This window comes from Talpa europaea, assembly GCF_964194135.1.
Source record: "Talpa europaea genome assembly, chromosome: 10".
Taxonomy (NCBI): domain Eukaryota; kingdom Metazoa; phylum Chordata; class Mammalia; order Eulipotyphla; family Talpidae; genus Talpa; species Talpa europaea.
The window spans coordinates 71,926,770-71,945,974 of record NC_140077.1 but is presented as its reverse complement, the minus strand read 5'-3'; the positions used below and the strand labels follow the sequence as shown (position 1 = coordinate 71,945,974).

Below are 19,205 nucleotides of genomic sequence, written 5' to 3'. Positions count from 1 at the left end.
GGATGTGACCAGCTCAGGAGAGGCCACGCTAGACCAGGCGGGCTCCCTAGTCAGTAGGACTGGTGTCCTTGGAGGAGGACTGTGTGAAGACACAGACGCGGAAAGAGGCCTTGGGAGGGTGGGGAGAGGCTGCGTGATGGAGCTCCGAGCCAAGGAGCCCCGCAGATCCCCAGCAAACAGTCAGAAGCCAGGGAGAAGCGAGGGGGCCTTTGCTCCTCCGATTCCAGAGGGAGCGTGGTCCTGACAACTTGATTGCGGACATCTCACCTCCGACCTTGAAGACACCGCGTTGCCCTTTAAGCCCCCTGCTCCACTGTGCTGTGTTACAGGACCCAGGAAGCGGATTGAGCCTGGGTGTGAGGGGGGCCCTGGGAGCCCCTCCACCCTGGCTCGCGGCTCCCTCCTTGTGCCTTGGCACAGCTGGCCCCTTCTATGTCCTCAGGCTCCTCTTCCAAAACCTGGAAGCAGGTTTGCCTCAGACCATCCCCTGGGAATGCGTCAGGGCTGTCGCTGGAAGGGAGGGATGGAGTCGGGAAGGGCCCGTTCAATTTTATAGGTGACAATACCAGGGTCAAGAAGCTCCAGTTCTCCTCGAGAGACAGTGTTTAGAACCTAGGAATGCCATTCCCTAATCTTTTATGGCTTCTTGTTGGGGACTCTGCTTCTGTCTGTTTTGCAACATCAGCATTTCCTGCCTGGGATAAGGGACTATGAGTCACCTGGATTCTAATTCCTTCTTGAAGCTCCCCAGAATCTCTGTGCCTGGAGGCAGCCCTGACCACAGCGGCCGGCGGTCTCTGTCCTCTCAGGGGGCTCCCCAGTCTGCTCTGTGCAGCCCACAACTTGCCTGAGCACCCAGGAATTCCCACTGATCCCCAGGAGTAGGAGGGCACAGGGCACAGGGCACAGGGCAGTCCTTGCACAAGGTGCTGAAGCTGCTGCCAAAGATGGGGGAACAGCCTGTGCGGGCAAGGCTGTCCCCTGGGACCCGGGTGGTCCTGCTCCACCCTGTCCTCATCTCTTTCCTTGTCCAGATTGAGCACTAGCTGAAGGCAGACGGAGGCTCTGAGGGGCACTGCAGCCCCTGGAGGTGTGCCACCTTGAGGGAAGATGGCGGGTGGGGTCCAAGCAAGTCCCGAAGGAAGAGATCCAGCCTTGGGACTCTCACGGGTCTCCCCATACTGAGCACACCAGACCCACAGGCTGGGGGTGGCGGAGGGGGTCTTGCTTCTGTTTTTAGAGAAGGGCAGGGGGCTGCCTCTGACTTCATCTCTGCTGCCTGAAAGCCCTGGGCTTGGCATTTCCAGAGGCCAGGAAGAATCAAGATGCGCTTCGGTGGTTTTGCCACGGTCTGTGATTACACCCTGATGGAGACAGTCATGGCATTCAGATGTGCTTTTTATAAAATCCTGAAACACTCCTCTTGGATTCTGCTCTTCTCTGGCTCTGTCCAACTCAGCGTCAGACCTGTAAAAAAATCTTTCTGAGGTTTTGGTGCTGTTTTCAGGGTGTGTGTGTGTGTGTGTGTGTGTGTGTGTGTGTGTGTGTGTGTGCCAGAGCAGAAAGAGATGGGACTTGAGCGAATCAGAGGCACAGAGACCCCTGTGTTGACGGTGCAAGGATCTGTGAGGGGAGGCCATGTGGGTCCTCCTCTCCCTCTCTGAGTTGGTGGCAGCTCTCACTGGCTTAGAGTTGGGAAAACTTCAGTTCTTCCTCCTCTTCCTTGTTTTGTTGTAGAGCAGCCCCAATATTGAACGGGTTGCCTGGCTGTGGGTCCTCACCCGCGCGCTTACAAGGGACTTATGAATACTCCACTACAGGCACACACAAAAGGTTAATAAAAGGTTTATTTACAAGGGAAGGGGAAATAAGGAAAATGTACAACTCAGGGAGAAAATAGGGAAATAAAGTCTTTAATGCGTCCTACCTGATCCGCCGACCTGGAAACCCAAAGGCACTCTCAGAGCTGGCCGGACGCTGAGAGCTGGCGGAGAGCCAAAATGGGGGACACCCCCCCACACACCAAAGCCCACGTGTCTGCCTTTATACCAACCTGGCTGCTTAACCCCACCGTCAGGTCCCAGCCGCCTTCCCTTTGGTGGTGATGGGATTTGGAGTTCCCAGTGTCTTTGGCTTTGGCCTGGGGTGGGGGTGGAGTCCACAAAGCCTGTATGGAATTAGCTTTAGGACATCCTTTTCCCCCTAACAGTTTCTTGGCATCCCTGGAACATTCTTCGTGGCTCAGAGCAAAGCCAGAGCAGCATAGGTGTGGCCCGACCAGCGCCCAGAACAATACCTAGCTCTGTGCGGGCTCTGGCCACAGCACTGCCTTATCAGAGCCCTGGCATTCTGGGCACCATGGGCCAGGGAGACTGGGCCTGCACACCCCTATGCCCATCCCACGCTGGGAGTGAGGATGTCCTGTGCCAGAAATGCACGTGGCATTTGCAGGCCTGGGGTGCATACGCAGAAGTGGCGTGGCCCTATGTGTCTGCGTGAGAGGACAGGCTTCCATGGAGGGGCCAGGAAGGCCCGCGGAAGGGAGGCCTGAAGGAAGGGCCTTGTGGACCTCGCCCTCAGGCTCGAGGGGATGAGCAGCAGCTTCTATGTACTTGCTGGTGGTGGGACTGTCCCAAGGTAGTTGGCAGCTTTGGAACATTGAGTCAGAGGCTGCAGGGTTCTGGAATCCTTATGTCCCCCATTTGCTGGGGCATGCCCCTGCAGACAAATGTACAAGGAATGTGGCCCGGGTGCTCATCTTTGGGGTGTGAGGGAAGGGGGCAGCTAGCATGCTCCCCAAAAGAGTAGGATGAAGAGGAAACCCACCCACCCCCAAAACAGAGTGTGCTATGGCAGTTTTAAAGAGAGTCCAAACGTGCTGAATTTTTGAAGCTTGCTAGAAGGAAGAAAAAGAATGCCAGGACCCCTCATCAGTCCAAAGCGGTCCCCTCTCACCCAGATTATCCAAACACACCAGGCTACACTCAGGAGGCCTCCCTCCCGCAGCCCTGCCTAGCCTTGGCCTCCTGCAAGACAAGATCCCTAGGCCAGCAGCCACCCCAGGGGGCCCTCTTGAAACCTCAGTTTTGCCTGCAGATTGATCCAACCAAACTCCCCTCACCCTCCAAATCTTGCTGCCTTCTGCCCCATCCAATTTCATCTCCCCTCTGCCAAGGAAGCTCCAGAGAAAGCCCCCGAGGTGGCAGGAGGCCCTAGCAGCCTTGGCCCTGCTCTGAACTTTTGTGTCACTGGGCACCTACCTTTACCTTTCTGGCCTCAGCTTCCCCGGGCCTGAGCTGGTCCCCCAGCTTTTTAAGTCCTGCTTCCATGGAAGTGAACACTCTCTTTGAAACTTGCACCAGGGACGCTTTTCCAGGCAGTTTTGCTGGGCCAGAGCCAGCCCTCCTGCCAGGATGGGGCAGGGCAGAGGCAGGCCCCAGCCCTCCTGGGATGAGCCCTTTGTCTCCAGAAACACTTCCTGTTCAAGACCTCTTCTCCCGCCATGTGCACCAGGCCAGCCGCTATTACCACTTCAGTGCAGATTGGGAGAACTAGACCCAGAAAAGTTAAGTCCTTCCCCAAGGCTGGCTGGCCCCTGTGCTTAGTGTGAACTAGTAGAAAGAGCCCCAGCTGGAGCCAGATCACTGGGCCTTGAGAAAGTCACAGAAGTCCCTAAGGCCCCAGTTGCCTGCCTGTAAAATGGCAATGGTAATGTTTGCAGGACACAGATAGCAGGCGTCAGCTGTTCACAGACGTGTTGCCTTTCACCATGGGTGGTGGTGCAGGTAGCCCCACTCTCGGTGCCCCCACCCTTGCTTCTGTCCTGCATGCTCTGCCCCGCTGGGGACAGAGAGTCTCCAGGTGTCTGGTTGGAAGTGGTCAGGATCCGGCCTGGTGCTAATCCCCCTGTGGTTCTTTCCCTCCAGACTGTAAATTCACCTGCCACCCGGAGTGCTGCCATCTGATCCAGCTGGACTGCAGTCAGCAGGGAGGCGTCTCCCGGGACAGACTTTCCCCAGAAAGCACCCTCACTTCACCCTCGGGCCAGGTAGGCAGCAGAGCTCGAGGGCCCGACAGGCTTGGCCTCTGCAGGGGCTGGGCTGCTCTCTCCCAGGAGTGCTGGTGGTCAGGAGGTGGGATGGGTGAATGCTGGGGTCCTCTTGTGGACAGATGGGGTCCAGCTCCTGATTGTGTGAGTGGCTGTTTTCTCTCTGCCAGAGCACCTCTCTGACACCAGCCATAAGCCCCACAACTCCACTCCATTCTGACCCTGTGTGTACCCTCTCCTCCCGCCACTCAGATGTCAGTTCAAGTTCAGGTTGTCAGCTGTGCTCTGGACAGCTAGATCACAGTTGGGTGTGTTTGTTTGCTTTGGGTTTTTTGTTTGTTTGTTCTTAGGAGTAATGTGGCAGAAACAGGAATAAAGACCAAATACATGTCTCTTAATATAAATCGCCACATCACACTCTGCTTTCTATGGGACTGAGGTAATCCACAGACAACGACTCGAACTTGCGTGTAGCTACTCAGAAGCCCCCTGTAGCTCTTCCCTAGTGCAGAGCCTGCTTGAGGGGTCCCAACCAGAGGTGTGGGTATGGTGGGTTAGGGGTCCTGTGGAAAGCATCTGAAGGTCTCTGAGGCCTCAGAGTCCCAGGCAGTGCAGATGTGGAGCTGAGGTATCATAGCACACCATCCTGCCTGCCCATCAGTCAGGCCTGATCAACTTCAGAGGAGCTGAGCAAATGCTTTTTCCATGTGTTAAAGGATCAGAAAATTGATGCCCAAAGTAGGTCATGGTTCTAGGTTTGCTGAAGACACTTGAGTGGGATGTGTCTGAACTTTGATGTCTAGGATTTGAAATATAAACAGAAGAGCATTTTTTTATTTGACTTTGATGTCTAGAATTTGAAATGTAAACAGAAGAGCATTTTTTGATTCTTGCATTGAACAAAAGTTTATGAAGTATCCACTATGTGCTAAGCTCAGATTGAAAGTGGGGATAATAAATGATACTTCACAGTTCTTATCCTCAGAGGGCTTATATTCTGGAGGGGAAGACAGAATATAGTCAAATAGTATATACTGTGATGCATGATGCAAAAAAGCATGAATCAAAAGTTTTCAATACACAGCCAATTGTTTCTGTTAGGAGAAATCAGGGAAGACTTCCCAGAGGAGGTGACTTTGTTCTGAGCTTTAATGTATGAGTCAAAGTTTACTAGTCAAAAAACTAAGGAATGTTCCAGATCATCCATTTAGTCATTTAATAAATATGTTTTGAATGTTGACCATTCAACATTCAAATGCCAGGGACTTAGTGATGACGTAAACAGACGTGGCCCCTGCCCTCCCTGTGCTTGGAATAGAGTAGGGGAGCTAGACTTTAAACAAACAGACCCTGTAATTATGAGGATAAAGCTCAAGATGATGAAACAATACCGATGCTTACTTGAAGAGAAGTGGCCATAGCACACTTGATTAAGGACGCTCAGTCACCTGAACTGCCCACAGGTGTTACCAGCCTCCCTGCCATCCCCCCTGCTTTTTATCCCCCTGGGAAAGCATCACTAGGAAGCAAATATAATGGCTGTTTTTTGAATAACAATATTAATGAATTGTTTCTAAAATGTTTAAAAAATTGGCACATCCTCTTCACACTTCAGGACAGTGACTGCTATGTTACCTGAACATAACCTGGCCTCATGGGCAGAACTTGTCCCTAACTGGGACCCATCTATCCAGGTGAGGGGTTGGGGGAGCAGAGGAGACAATGTGACCCCCAAAGCCCTGGTGAAGGATGCAGAATTTTGCTGAAGGTGGAGGAGGGAGGTTTACAGAGCACACTGTACATCATTTCCAAAAAAAAAAAAAAAAACCAATGATTTCTCTTTCCATTTTTCTTTCCCATTTGGAAGTGCCCGAGTCTCTCTTCTTTCTGCTCCCCTTTACCCCCACCCTCCAATCCTACTTCCTGGACCTCCTCTTTGTGTCTCTGCTCCTTCCTCTGGAACAGACCTTCCCAGGACTCAGGAGGTGACTTGCCCCCTCCTCTCCAGGGAACAGTTTCTGGAGGTGCTTTTGACAGTCACAACTGGGGGTCACTACTAGCATCTTATTGGGTCTTGGCTACACTGCTTAACACCCTGCATTTTGCGGGCAAGATCCCACCCAAGGAATCCTGTGGCCAAATTAGGGTGGTTGAGAAGCCCTGCCCTAGGACAATCAAGCCAGCACTGAGCTTGGCAGGTAAAAGACCCCAGGCAAGGCCTTGTGTCCGCTGTGTACATTGTCTCACACTGAGCCTGTCAACGGAACAGGTGCTTCCAAGTCTGAGTATTTGGAAACAGTAACCCCCTTCCCTCTGTTGGAGAGAGGGCTCAGCCTTAGGACCTGGGGCAAGCCAAGCCGGGGCTGAGTCTAGAGCAGGGCCAGTGTGGAACACAGGGGCCTCAGAGAACCAGGGAAGGCGCCAGGAGTCCACTTGGGTGCAGAGCAGCCACAGCAGGCAGCGAGCCCGAGCGGGGTTTGCTCCGAGCTGCTGGCTGCTGTTTGCCTTGGACAGGCCAGGCACCGCTTGAGCACACTGGGCAGGACCCAGCCTTCTATCAATAAAACCTGGGCCCAGCTCCAAGCTTGCTCCCCTCTTCTAAAAAGATTGTTTGTTCTGATTTCCGCCTTGGCTTGATTTCTGTTAAATACCAGGATGGAGCTACCTTTCACCTTGACATTATCATCTGGGCTGAGCTAAGCCAATGTGCAAGGGCCCTTCTGGGGTCTTATTGTGGCAGGAACCTGGTCTGAGCACAGCTATTTCGGCCTCAGATGGCTATTAGGAGAACTCGGCTCAGCAGCATTTCTCCTCATTGCTGTTAAATGAAAAGAAATTTATTGATTTTCCTCCACCCAGAGAGAACCACTGTACATTAACATTTTTATATCTCCTTCCTGTATGTTCATGCATTTTCAAAACATCGCTGAGATCATCCTTTAAGTGTTTGGCCTTAATCTTTGAAAAGCGGTAACCCCAAGGTTCTGGTTTGGAGCAGGAAGGGAGGTGCGGGTGGCTCAGAGCCCCATCAAGCAAAGAAACAGGCTGGCTGCCTGTGCTCTGGTCAACCACAGAGAGCAGATTCATGTGTGTTGGGAAAAACCCTAAGTACATGGGAGCTCTCTGACATCTTGGAGGTCTATGCCATCTAACTTTTCCCTCAGGCACCCCTAGTTGACTGAGTCACTCCCCTTGTTCAGGGTCAGCCTCTTTCCTAGAGAATATCTTCGCCATTGGCTGAGGACCACGAGCAGTTGCCCAAACAGCCCAAACACTTTTGTTACTTGGGAGCACGCCCCAAAGACTTACACTCCAGGTGTGGAAGAGGAGCAGTCACCATGTCACCCCTTTGATGAAAACCCTGAGGCTCTCCAGTGCCCCCAGGATGGAGTGAGACCTCTAGTGGTTTGGTTCACTCATTCTTGACCTTTGGGGAACCAGACCCCAAAAGGAAATCTGCCCACACTGCTCATTCTCACCCTAAGGCACTGCAGCCCAGAGGCCCCTGCAGCTCTGCCCTCTGCCGTGGTGTCACATTTCATGGTGCAGATGACGAATAAAACCAAATGCGTTCTTCTGTCCACTAAGTTACTTCCGGCTAGGGCTTGACTCTTCCTGTGTCCCACAGGCTTGGATTCCTTCCCCGCCTCTGGGTCTTCCAGAAGACAGGAACAGCATTCAGAAATCAGGCTCCCCGCCCCTGGTTGCAAAGTCGAGCCCCTCCCACAGCAGCTCCCAAACCTCACCCCGTACTTTCCAGACATAGGATTCCAGTCATGTCCATGCTCTATCTCTGCCACTATTTACTTATATTTTTCTTAAAATAGATGTGTATTTATGTTAAACTTATGTTAAAGGAAAAGTTTTAAATCTTGAATCACTCTTTGATGTACTTACGATTTTTTCCTGACACGTTAATACTTAGTTTTTAAAATTAAAAGAAAAATATATGTCTAGGGCCTGCCTCAAACTTCTTCCACACATATTTATTGATCTAGGTACAGTTCTAAAACCTCTCAGAGGCCACCAGTGGGAAATGCTGCCCACAGAGCTGCGCTCTGGCTGTCTGGGGCCCGCTGAGCACCTGAGCGGTGGTGGGAGATGGAGGGCCTCCCGGCTGCCTGTGCTGATACCAGGCCCTCTTCTGAAGGAGAGATGGCCCATCTGCACCAACAGGGAACAGCTCGAGGTGACAGCAAGTCGCCCAGCAGTGCACAGGGGACACTGCCATTGTGTGTGTGTAAGGGCAGAGCGAGGGTCTGCACCACACCCGGGCAACCCTTAGAAGGTGTTTCCTTGGAGGGGGCGAAGTCAAAAGGGCTAGAGCGAGAGCTGGAGTGAGACAACTTGCAGTTTTCCCTGTTTGTGTAAGTGCTGTTTGAATAACCAGTGCTTTCGTGGATTTCTATCTTAAATTTTTTTTAAGACTTACTTTATTTACTTTGCATAGAAGAGCTGGGGTGCAGGCCAGAGGTGCAGGGGGTGAGAGGATTCACCAGAGACAGAGTGGGGAGCAGAACAGGCAAATTGACTGAAATACACTGCTGAGGGGAGCAGTGGGGAGACAGGAGAGGTCTGCTCCACCATGTGGGTTGCTCCTTGGCCAGCTGGGCATCGAACTCGCAGTGGCTGGCAATAGCTTGATAGCACTGAGATTTAACCCCTGCACCACCAGGGAGTCCCCGCTACTGTAAGTTTTGTTAAAGGCTCTAGATATTTTCTTAAAGACTAAGCCCTGGCGGCAGAAGAGCCAGCTCTCATCCAGACTGTGTAAGCACCCAGGGCAAGCCTCCCCACTCTCCAGCCGCAGGTCTCTGCTCTGAGGTACAGGGGCGCAGTGTGCAGATGGCTGCAAGGCTCCTGTGAGGACACGCCTGGGAAGTGTGTGCCGACAAAGGGGCATCACCATCCCTCATCCCCCAACCCTGTCCCTGATGCCAGAGTTTTACTGCATTTGTATCAGGTCACCCCCATAACAAAAGTCCTCAGTGATTCTGGTGCCTTCAAAATCAATCTAAATTTGGATTAGCACATGAAACCCTTCATGGGATGACTCAGCCAAGCTCTGTAAAATACCAGAAAGATGGCTACCGTCCTGGATATAAAACCAGGTGATGGCTTTGTGGTTTGGGCAGGCACTTTTTGCCGTAAGACAGGAGTAGTCCCTCCTTTCAGGCTCAAGTTATGGCTCCCCTCTGTCGGTGAAAAGACCAAGACCCTGCCCCACCTACCAAAGGGACCGATGGCTTCCCGTGCAAGCTCCCTCCCTGCCGCCTCTGCCTGTACCCCACCTGCAAGAATCACCTCCCTTAGCCTTGCAGCCATTCAGCTGTGGCTCCCTGGCGCGGAGAGCTGAGTTTCCTGGCTCCTGCTCTGTGCTTCCTCAGTGGTCACCTCACTGTCCCCCTACCTAGAGCTCCGCCTTTTCAGAATCCTCCAGAGGAGGAAGTCCCTGTGGTCAGGCTGGTCCTGTCCTCAGCCACGTGCTGAACCCAGAACCTCCACACGGCGGAGCTGGGGAGCAATAAGTAGCGAACCTGAGGGTGGGGCCTGTCCCTGCTCAGGGGCCCTGGGCTTCCTAACAAATGGTCTTAATACATACCAGCTCCTCTCAGGTTACCCCAGGTCCAGGACCTCTGAAATGTTCAGTAAACGTCTATCAAATTGAATTGTGATTAGCAATAGTAATTATTGTGATTAGCAATAATACTAGCTAACAGTGCTTGAGGTATGGGCACGCTCTCAGTCTGTGTCTTAGACGTTGCTGGGAGAGGGGGTGTTGAAATCTGCAACCGTATTATGGATTTGCCACTCAATAATATCACAAAATAACCTTTTTTTGTTTTTAAAGATTTATTTATTTATTTACACAAGCACTGGGTATAGTCAGAAGCGCGTGAGGATGAAAGAATTCACCAGAGCAAGAGCAGAGAGCAGAACAGGCAGACTGACGAAATACACTGCTGAGGGGAGCAGTGGGCGTGGTAGGAGAGGTCTGTGCACCATGTGGGACCCTCCTGGCAGCGGCAGCTGGGGATCCAACCAGCGCTGCGGAGGCTGCAGGCAGCTTGGCAACCCAGCGCTCAACCGCTGCACCATCGAGGAGGCCTGAAATAACCATTTTTATCCCTGGTAATAGTCTGTCCTTTGAAATCTGATATTAATAGAGCTACTTCAGCTCTCTTTTCATACACAGCATGGTATTTCTTTATCCTTTTACTCTTAGGATATCTGTGTCTCTGTATTTAAGGGTCATTTCTTGGCGACAGAAATTTTAAATCTAATTCGATAATCTCTGTTCCTTAATTGCATTATTTAGATCATTTGCATTTAATGTGATTATTCATATAATTCCATTTTAAGTTTATTATCTTGCTATTTGTTTCCTTTTTCCTATCTGTTCTTTGTTCCCTTTTTTTCTGCCTTCTTTTGGATTAATTGAATATATTTTATGATTCCATTTGATCTCATTTGTTGCCAACTCATCTGCATGTGCCAAAGGAAGGAGCCAGTTCCCCTGCCCCCTCTCCCTCTGCTACATCTGGTGCAGAGCTCCAGCCCTGCACATATTTCCCTCCACACTTGAGAAGTCAGACACTGGCCAAAGATGCCAGTGATTCAACTCTGCTGGTCGCTGCCTCTCCTAGGAGCTGTCCCAAGACTTACCTATGGGCCCAGTTCTGCTAGGGCCCAAACTGGGCCCTTAGTAGCTCTTTAATCAGGCCAAACTGGGAGGCCCCCACCATGGAAGTACTGAAGAGCCTGGCTGGAGTGCTGGCCAGTACTTATTTCTCTAGAAATCCTTAAGCACTGGGGGCATTTCTTTGTGCTCCTCATAGCCCCTCCCCAAGTCCTACCCTAGAAACAGTGGGTGCCTGATGTGACCTCCTGCTGGCCAGGCCACCTGCAGCCCTGCTGCCTGTGTGTGGCAGTGCAAGAGTTGTCACGTCTCACACAGTGACCACACTGACCTGGCTACTTAGCACTAGCCGTGAGGGATGGTGCTGTTGATTGCAGCTCTCTGGCCTCCCCAGTGGGGGACAGTTAGGAGGAGGCTCCCTGTGGCCAGCTCAGGCCCTGCATGAGCTCTCCAGAAGCTACTTGAACTGCTTTCAATGTGTCTAAGCATCAGGGGCTTATCAGAGAGGCTAGCCTGGCTGACTAGCAAGAGAATTGTGGCAGAACTAAGCCGTCCCGAGAAAGTGAGTCTCCTGTGCATCTAAATGGCGTGCGGCCACTCACCTCTTACAACAGGAAGTGGAGGGGGGCTGCTGAGCTCTTTGCTGAACACATCCTGTGTGGTGTTATAAAACCCTCACTTGGCATTCTCAAGATTCAACCACGAGTGGCCTCCGGGAAAGGCTGCTCCTGAGAGGTGCAAGGATTGAGGTCATCACTGGGAGGAGAGAGGCGGAGGACTCCGATCAGCAGGAGACCCATAGCAGGTTGAGGCGACTTCTAGAATGTGAATCAAATTTTGTGCAGTTGTAATGACTTGATTATGGCTACAGATGGCATGGACTCCTGCTGGCACATGTTGTGAGCCCCTTGAAGGACCACCCAGAGTCTGGAAAATTGTGTAGGCCCTGGGGAGTCCTTGGGAGTCCAATTATCGCAAAGGGAAATTGTCAGACACAGGGCTGTTGTGAATATGAAATCTGACCTACCATTTGTAGAAGGAAACAAACTAAGGGGGTGGGGTGGGTGTAGCCCAGCTGGTGCGTCCTCACCTGTGCATTTGCAAATGCAGGACACAGGGAGAGAAACAGTAACAGGTTTTACTTACATAGGGAGTAAGGAAAGGGAGAAAGAGACAGAGAGAATTTCTAGGCCAGGGTTGGACAGTGCAGTCTGTCCTACCCCAGGTAGTGTCCGGGTGCAGGGACCTGGCCTCAGCAGGAACAGGCTACAGCTGCTGAGCCTGAGGGCAAGCGGGACAGAGTCACATCAGGAGGCAAGCTCAGACAGTCCACCAAAGCCAAGACAGGACACGCTGTGAATAGGAATGGGGCCTGCTGGCTTTTTAAGTCCCGTGGCGGCTCCCTCCCCACCTCCAGTCCCCAGCTCCCAGTAGCACCCACGGTGGCGACTGGAGCATGGGTTACCGGGGCTTTCCAGTCCCAGTGCACACCACTTCCCCAGTCTTGCACACACCTGGCAAGGTGCAGGTGTGGGGTATGTGTCGGGGCTGAGGCCTGAGTGGCTGGCAGCTGGCAGCAGTAGCCAGAAGTCCCAGTGTGGAGGGACAGTGGCCATGACCCCACCCGAGTGGCCAGAGCCCATTCCTCCAACGGGAGCAGGAGCCGCCTGAGCAAGACGGGGCTGACCTGCTCGGTAAGCAAGCAGGAGCTGGCTGCGAGAGGCTGCCAAAGATGCTGGCCAGAGTGCACTCATTAGGGGCTAGTGGAGAGGGCCCCCTCTCCCCACAAACAGGAGACCTGTGACAGGGAAGAGACTCAGTGACCAGCCACTCCGGGTCATCTGGGCAGCTGTGCTCCTCCCCACCTCCTGGAAGCCCCTCAGGGCACCAGGGTGTGGCCCAGATCAGGCCCAGATGGGGCACTGCACTCCTGGTCATGTGCCCGGCAGCCGCAGGACAAAGCAAAGTGACCACTGCTGGCGAGTGGGCCAAAGTGTACTGGATAGCCAGGTGCGGGGCACCCCAGCACCCCAGCTCCATGTCCTTTGGGGACTAGCCGGAGGCTGCCACTCTCATGCTTGCTCTGAGACCTTGGCAGATTGACCACTCTAAGCCTCAGTTTACTAATGTGGAAAATACCTTCTTGCAGGGTGATGAGGATTGAGTGAGATAAGGAAAGATGTGCCTCTAACCACTTCTCATCTCATTTCCTTTCGCTGACTGTGCTCTGTGAGAGCTCCTGTCTGGTGCTCCCTTGGAGAAGATGCTCAGTAAAGATTTGTTACATTAACAAAAGCCTAGCAACAACAGCTTGACATGCAGTAATTATTCAATAATTATAATTATTCAATAATTATTAGTATCGAGACTGTAAAACCCCAAAGAGCTAAAGGGCACAGGCTGGCTGAGAGAGCAGCTTCTGACTCACGGGCAGGACTACAGCTTCGGACAGCATGGCTGTCATGAGAGCAAGCCCGGGAGCTTCAGGAACCTGGGTTCTGGTGTCCCACCAGCTGGTTGATTCGGTCCCACCTTTAACTAGCGAGTTGCTCCACCTGCCTGAACCTCCTTTTCCTCTGTAAAATAGAGAGAGTCACTCTCGCTCTGTGGTAGAGATGGAACAACACTATGCACATCCAGTTCTTACACAGTGCCCGCACTTGCTGGCCAATAATGAATTCCAAATATGTTTTAAGGTGGGGTGGCACCTCACCCCAGTTTTCAGCCTTGAATGTGCTGGTATGTTGTAATGTTCCTGAGCTGGTCTCCTCTACAGAACAGATGAGGAGCCCAAGGTCCAAAGTTGCTCAAGGTGCGCTATCAGCTGGCTTAGAGCTGAGCTCCAGGCTTACACCACAGCTTTTCTGGGACACTCAGAACCAAAGGTGGATCTTTCATGGGGCTCTGGCCACATGTCGGGGTCACACTTCAGAAAGGAAGAAAAATAATGTCCTTTGCTGTCTGATAGTTTGAGACAGGAACATTATGTCTTCTCCATTTCATTCGCCACTTCAGAGGTGCTTTCTGCACCCGGCGCCATGCCATGGATTTAAAGCTCCAGATGTTGGCTGGGTAGTTGGACTCCTCCTTCTGGGGACAGAGCAGGAACAACTAGTCCCCATCCTTTGTGTGTTCAACGCCACAGGCTTAAAGGGCAAGGGGCTGGCTCCTTAGCCACCTCCCCACCAGGTTACACTGCTGTTGACTATTCGTGGGGAAGAGGCTCAGCCAGGGTCATCAGACACTGAGGGGAATCCAGGCTTCCACTCTTTGGGACCCTGGAGCTTCAGTCTGGATTTTTCCTCCCAGAAGCCAGCCAACTTGTTTTGCAAGTGATCTTAGCAGAGTTCTAGTTCCAGGGCCCTTGCCAGCATAGTCTTGCTGACTTTTGACAAGTGGCTTCCTTCGGAGCCTTCCTGTATTGACAGGTGGAGTGGAGTGGGCAACAGCCGCTAACTAGGAGCTAAAAGGCTTTGAGAGTAAAGAGCTGTGATGGAACATGTTACTTCATCAGTTTCCTCATCTGTAAAATGGAGCCCCTCAAAGCGATACAGCAACCAAAGTGAAGTAAAGAGTGTGGCACAAGGACTTCAAAAAGCCTTATTCAGATGTCAAGTTCTCATATTTTCATGGCCTGGAGCGGCATCTAGAACACAGTGCTGCTCAGAATTTTCCCTAACTGGGCCTGGCACCCAATGTGTGGCTCACAAGAGACTGATGCCAACTCTTGGGGTACTTTGGCTTAGTGCTTGCAAAGGTGTTATTAACTTTCTGAAATTGTGCATTTTGAACGGGCTGTGCTGGTCCCTGCATGAGCTCAAGGATACTGTGGCCACAGAGACTCTGGAGCCTGTGTATCAGGTTTCCTAAGTATCAGATTCCCACTGTGCAAGGAGGAGGTGCATTTTATAAAGAAAAGTGTTTCTTTGCTGGCTGCACAAAGCACTAGGGTATAAAGACCATGTGAGGACCCTCTTGGCCATACTTATCATTCTGGCACTGGTGAGGCAATGTCAGCTTGCTGTGCCTGCACTGTTGTCTCTGGGGAACCCCTCCCCCCAAAAAAACCCAAGCATCTAAAATACCCTTTTGGAGAAAAGATTACTCTAGGCCAAGCCAGAGTCCACTTTCAACCCATTAGTGTGGGCTCTTTCCTAGCAGTCACCCCATATCTCACCAAGCACCCACCTCCTGCTGTCAACCTCCACTTAGCTCCTTGCTAAGGGTGACAGCTACCAGAATTGACCATTCTCCTGAGCCCAGGCGGCCAGCCTGCCGGTGCTGCTGCCAGCTGTCTTGTGTTTGTGCCTGCAGACTTCTGGGAGAAAGGTGGTGGGAGGATGAAGCCAAACTGAGCTGCAGTTTGAAATCCTCCTCAGCCTGATGTATTTGGCTAAGGCAGAGGAGGGAGAGGTTCCTCATCAAAGTAACCAGACCTTAAAATGGAGTCAGCAGCTGTCTGGGGGCCGGGTCTTACCATCCTCAGGCCTGCGCTCCCACAGGATGGCAGGAAAGCCGCTGGACTTGGCAAGAAGGCTGCCCACCCCTCTCTGTCACTCCCCTGGGTGCTCTGAGAGTCCATGGTCAGACTCCACGAGCAGACTCCACGAGCATGATACCCTCATCACTGCCAGGTTTTGAAGCCTTTGCTTTCTTTTCCTGGAACTCTGCACCCTCGTATATATGTATATATGTATATATGTATACATATATATACATTTAGAGGGTACCAGGTTGCTCCCCAGAGCAGCCCCATATGCTGAGAGGCTGCACATCACAGTGGCTGCAAGCGAAAGCCTGAATTCACGCAGACCTGGAACTAGTGTGACTCGAAGCTCAGTTTCCTCACCCCTAAAATGGAAATAACTATCTCTATCTCAAGGCTGTTGGAAAAATTAAATGATACACAGCATGCAAATCAGCTGGCACATGCAGTAGTTGTTCAAGGCACTGCCCCAACCCCTTTGAAGGATTCAGCCCTAGTCAGGGAAGGTGTTCCTTCACCCTGTCTGATGAAGAAATTTATTTATTTATTTTTAAAGATTTATTTATTTATGCATACAAGAACGGGGGTACAGGACAGAGTGGTGGGGGATGAGAGGATTCACCAGAGACAGAGTGGGGAGCAGAACAGGTGGATCTACTGAGATACACTGCTGAGGGGAGCAGTGGTTGAGACAGGAGAGGTCTGCTGCGCCATGTGGGTAGCTCCTTGGCCAGAGATAGAACTCCTGCTCTAGTAGCTGCAGTTTGCTTCATAGCGTTGACACTTAACCCCTTGTGCCACCATGGAAGCCCCCGATGAGTAAATTTAGAGGAGCTGCCTTTGGTGGGAATGGCAGGATCCGGTAAAAGATTCTGGCCAAGACTAGCAGGCATAGGCACACGTGACCGGGCGGTGTCTGCAGGGGGTGGAAGGGCGAGCTCCAGCCCACTCTCCAGGTTGCTCTAACTTTGCATATATTTGCATGAGTTCCTGGGGTCCCAGCAGTTTCTTCGGGCATTTCCAAGTTAAAATACTGCCGCTTCCCCACGATGGACAGCGATTGATTTTCTTCCCCAGTTACTTCCCTAACCACCAGATGGGCCTGACTCCCTCACCAGGCATGGGGCGAACGAAGGGCGCCTAGTTCCCAAGAGCCTGAGCCCCACGGATGCTAGGAAGGAGCGGGACAGGGAATGTCCCGGCTCGGGTCCCCTGGGGCTATTCTTCCCGACGCGCCCCAATCCGACCTGCGTGTCCCAGATCCCTTGCTCCCGGGGTCCCGGGGCGCCCAGAGGCACAGTCCTGGGGGAGGGGCACCCCCAGCCGGGCCGGGCTTTGAGGAACCTTGCAGAGGAAGTGGCTTCCGAGCGCGCCGCGGCGAGGGCAGGAAAGGCGCGGGAGGGGCGCGGGATGGCGCCGGGCGCCGGGCGGAGGCAGGCGGAGGCCGCGGGCGGCTGAGACCGCAGCTGCCGGCGGAGCTGGGCGGGAGGCGCGGCGGGCGCCGGGGCCCCGCGCTCGCCGGAACAGGTGACCCCGCGCCCGGGCCGGGGCGCTTGGGACCAGGCAGCGGGCGCCGGCTCTGCCCCGCCGGTGGCCGACTAGCTCGCCCGGGGCTCGGAGCTCCCGGCGCAGCACAGCCTGAGGAGGGTCCCCCCCACCCGCCTCGGCGGCGCCCGGGGCCCGCCTCCTGCAGCGCGCTCGCCGCCTCCTGCGGGGCTCGGGCTAGATGACTGTGGACGGCAGCATGAGCAGCGGCTACTGCAGCCTGGAGGAGGAGCTGGAGGACTGCTTCTTCACCGCCAAGACCACCTTCTTCAGGAACGTGCAGGGCAAACATGCGTCCAAGGTAAACCCGGTGGTCCCTTCTGGGGGTCCCTCCGCGGGGACTGTAACCCGTGGACCCCGCGAACAGCAGAAGCCACGTGTCACTGGAGGGAGTGGGCAGTGACCTGGACCCGCATGAACGTGTGGCTTGGGCAGAGCAAGGGGGAGCATCTGGAGCTCTCGGGGTCTGGCAGTCACGATGCCCTTTTTAATGCTCTTTTCACCATTTCCTGTTCCTTTTCAAAATGGCCCTGTGGGGCCTGGGAACAGTATGTGCTGGCTCGCAGTGGCTGCTTGCTCACCTGGACCAAGGAGGGTGGCAGAGTTTCAATTTCCCCCCTAAATCCCAGCTTTGACGTTCTAGTTGGGAAGTGGATGATACCCAGCACCAGGGCACGCTAGACATTCAAAAGTTGAGACTTCCCCATTGTGAGTAACCAGAAAATATCTTGTAACAGTCCCACAATTTTGCAGAAGTCCAGGGTGTTTTGAGAAGCAAACATACTTTGTTGTGCTGGGACTGCGTTAACTTCCTGGGTGGGTGGGGGTAACCTCGAGGGGCTTGCCTGTGTTCCCTGACAGGTCAGCCTTAGAAGTCAGGGCTTCAGCCCCAAGCACCCTCCTGTCTACTTCAGAACCTCAGGCCTTCCAAAGAGCTTGGTGGGGGAGGGAGCTCTGCCTATTTGTTATTTAGATGAGAATGCTCCAAACCCTGTCCTTGGAGAGGTTATCTGTTTGTAGACAGAAGCAGGTTGTTAAATTTCACAGGTGGTGTGGTAGGCACATGGTAAATCCAGCAGCCTTACACTATCGAGAACTAACCAAAAACTTCCCCACACCTGACTGTGGAACCTTCTTTATTAATAATTCATCTTGCATGGGTTCTGACATCAAGCAAATATGCTAGACCTTTCTATTGTGAGCGGGAACCCAAGAAGCAAGGGAGAGCTTCTGCTTTTAGTGTTTGAAGGAATCAATGGAAACAGGCCTCTCAACCCAGCACCTGCTCTCTGGGGCATCCCCTTGTGAGACTGGAGGGCTGGAGCCAGGGGTCGGTAGGGCTCACAGCCTAGCTGCAGAGGGGAGGTATCCCGCTCTTTTGCTTCGTTAGTGGACTCCCCCCAAAACTGACCCCACACACACAGGCACCCATCTCTCTGGGCTCTTTACACTAGTGGCTCCCAGCCCTAGCTGCGCTGGAGTCTCCTGGGAGCTTCAGCAATGCCTGGTCCCCTCAGCCAGGGTCCTCAAGGGTGTCAGGTTAAATTGGCCTAGTGAGCCACTGGGCATCAGGTTTTGAAAGCTCCCCGGGTGGTTCTCTATGTGGCTGAGGGAGAGCCATTGCTCTAGAAAGCCTCGTGCTGCTTGGGAAGGAAATGGTTCCTGTTTTTTAAGCCAAGTTCACTGTGGTGGTGTCCCGGAGGGTGCAGAAGGTGGGCTTTCTGTGTGGTTAGGTGAAGAAGGCAGCATTGCAAAGCTGCCTTTCTTTTACTTGTTGAATGAAAAGGGTAGTTATTTCTGATATTTCTTAGGAGAAATAGAAATATTCTATAAGAAAATATGTTGGGGTAGGATAGGAGGTGTTCCTTGGCCCAAACAGCCTCTTTCTTATCCAAACCCCAGTGTCCCTCTTGAAGACACACCTCTGGTTTGACATCTACAAAAACTCTTACATTGTCTTTTTACTCCACTGAGTATAATGAGGACTTTGCTCTTTGCCCAGCCTCTAAGCACTCAAGAGCTGCTCCAGCTCCAGCCCTTCTCACAGCTCCTGTGAGCAAGCACTGGGGTGTCCTTGGCTGCAGGAGGAGCAGGCCATGAAGGGGTGCAGCCGACCTAGGACCCGGGACACTTCATCCAGATGTCGCTCTCACACCCTGCTAAGTGCTTTTCCACCTTTCACATATTTGGCTTTCTTCAGCCTGGGAGTCACTTTTGGAAAGGGATTTTAAAGAGATCTGTGTTGTATCCGACCCCGTTCTGACCCCAACAATGCTTTTTCCTGCCCAAAGAGAGATCACATCTGAGTTCCTGAGAGAATTTCTTTCCTATCTCCAGGGAAAGGTGCTTATGTGTTCCCCAGTCACTGAGAGACCGAGGCCCCCATTCAGGAAAGGCCCAGACAGGTCCTATCAACAGCCTCGTCAGAACAACCTGTGTCTGCCTCTCAGCTGGCGTGGAGCTGGCTGAACGGTGCTGCGGGAGCC

The 19,205-nt window shown here is 52.8% G+C and overlaps 1 protein-coding gene across 2 annotated transcripts in view; it reads left to right on the top strand.

Annotated features, from left to right (window-relative positions):
• RASSF5 (Ras association domain family member 5) overlaps positions 1–19,205 on the top strand; it is a gene marked incomplete at both ends in the record, with an annotated part of 60,566 nt that overhangs the window by 20,166 nt on the left and 21,195 nt on the right. The window contains one exon of one of the 2 annotated variants that reach the window (XM_084245943.1): positions 3,927–4,048. In XM_084245943.1, the coding sequence (XP_084102069.1) occupies positions 3,927–4,048 (122 nt within the window). Of the gene's footprint in view, positions 1–3,926; positions 4,049–16,900; positions 17,021–19,205 lie in introns of those variants that run through there. The other variant, XM_084245944.1, reaches the window with a different exon arrangement.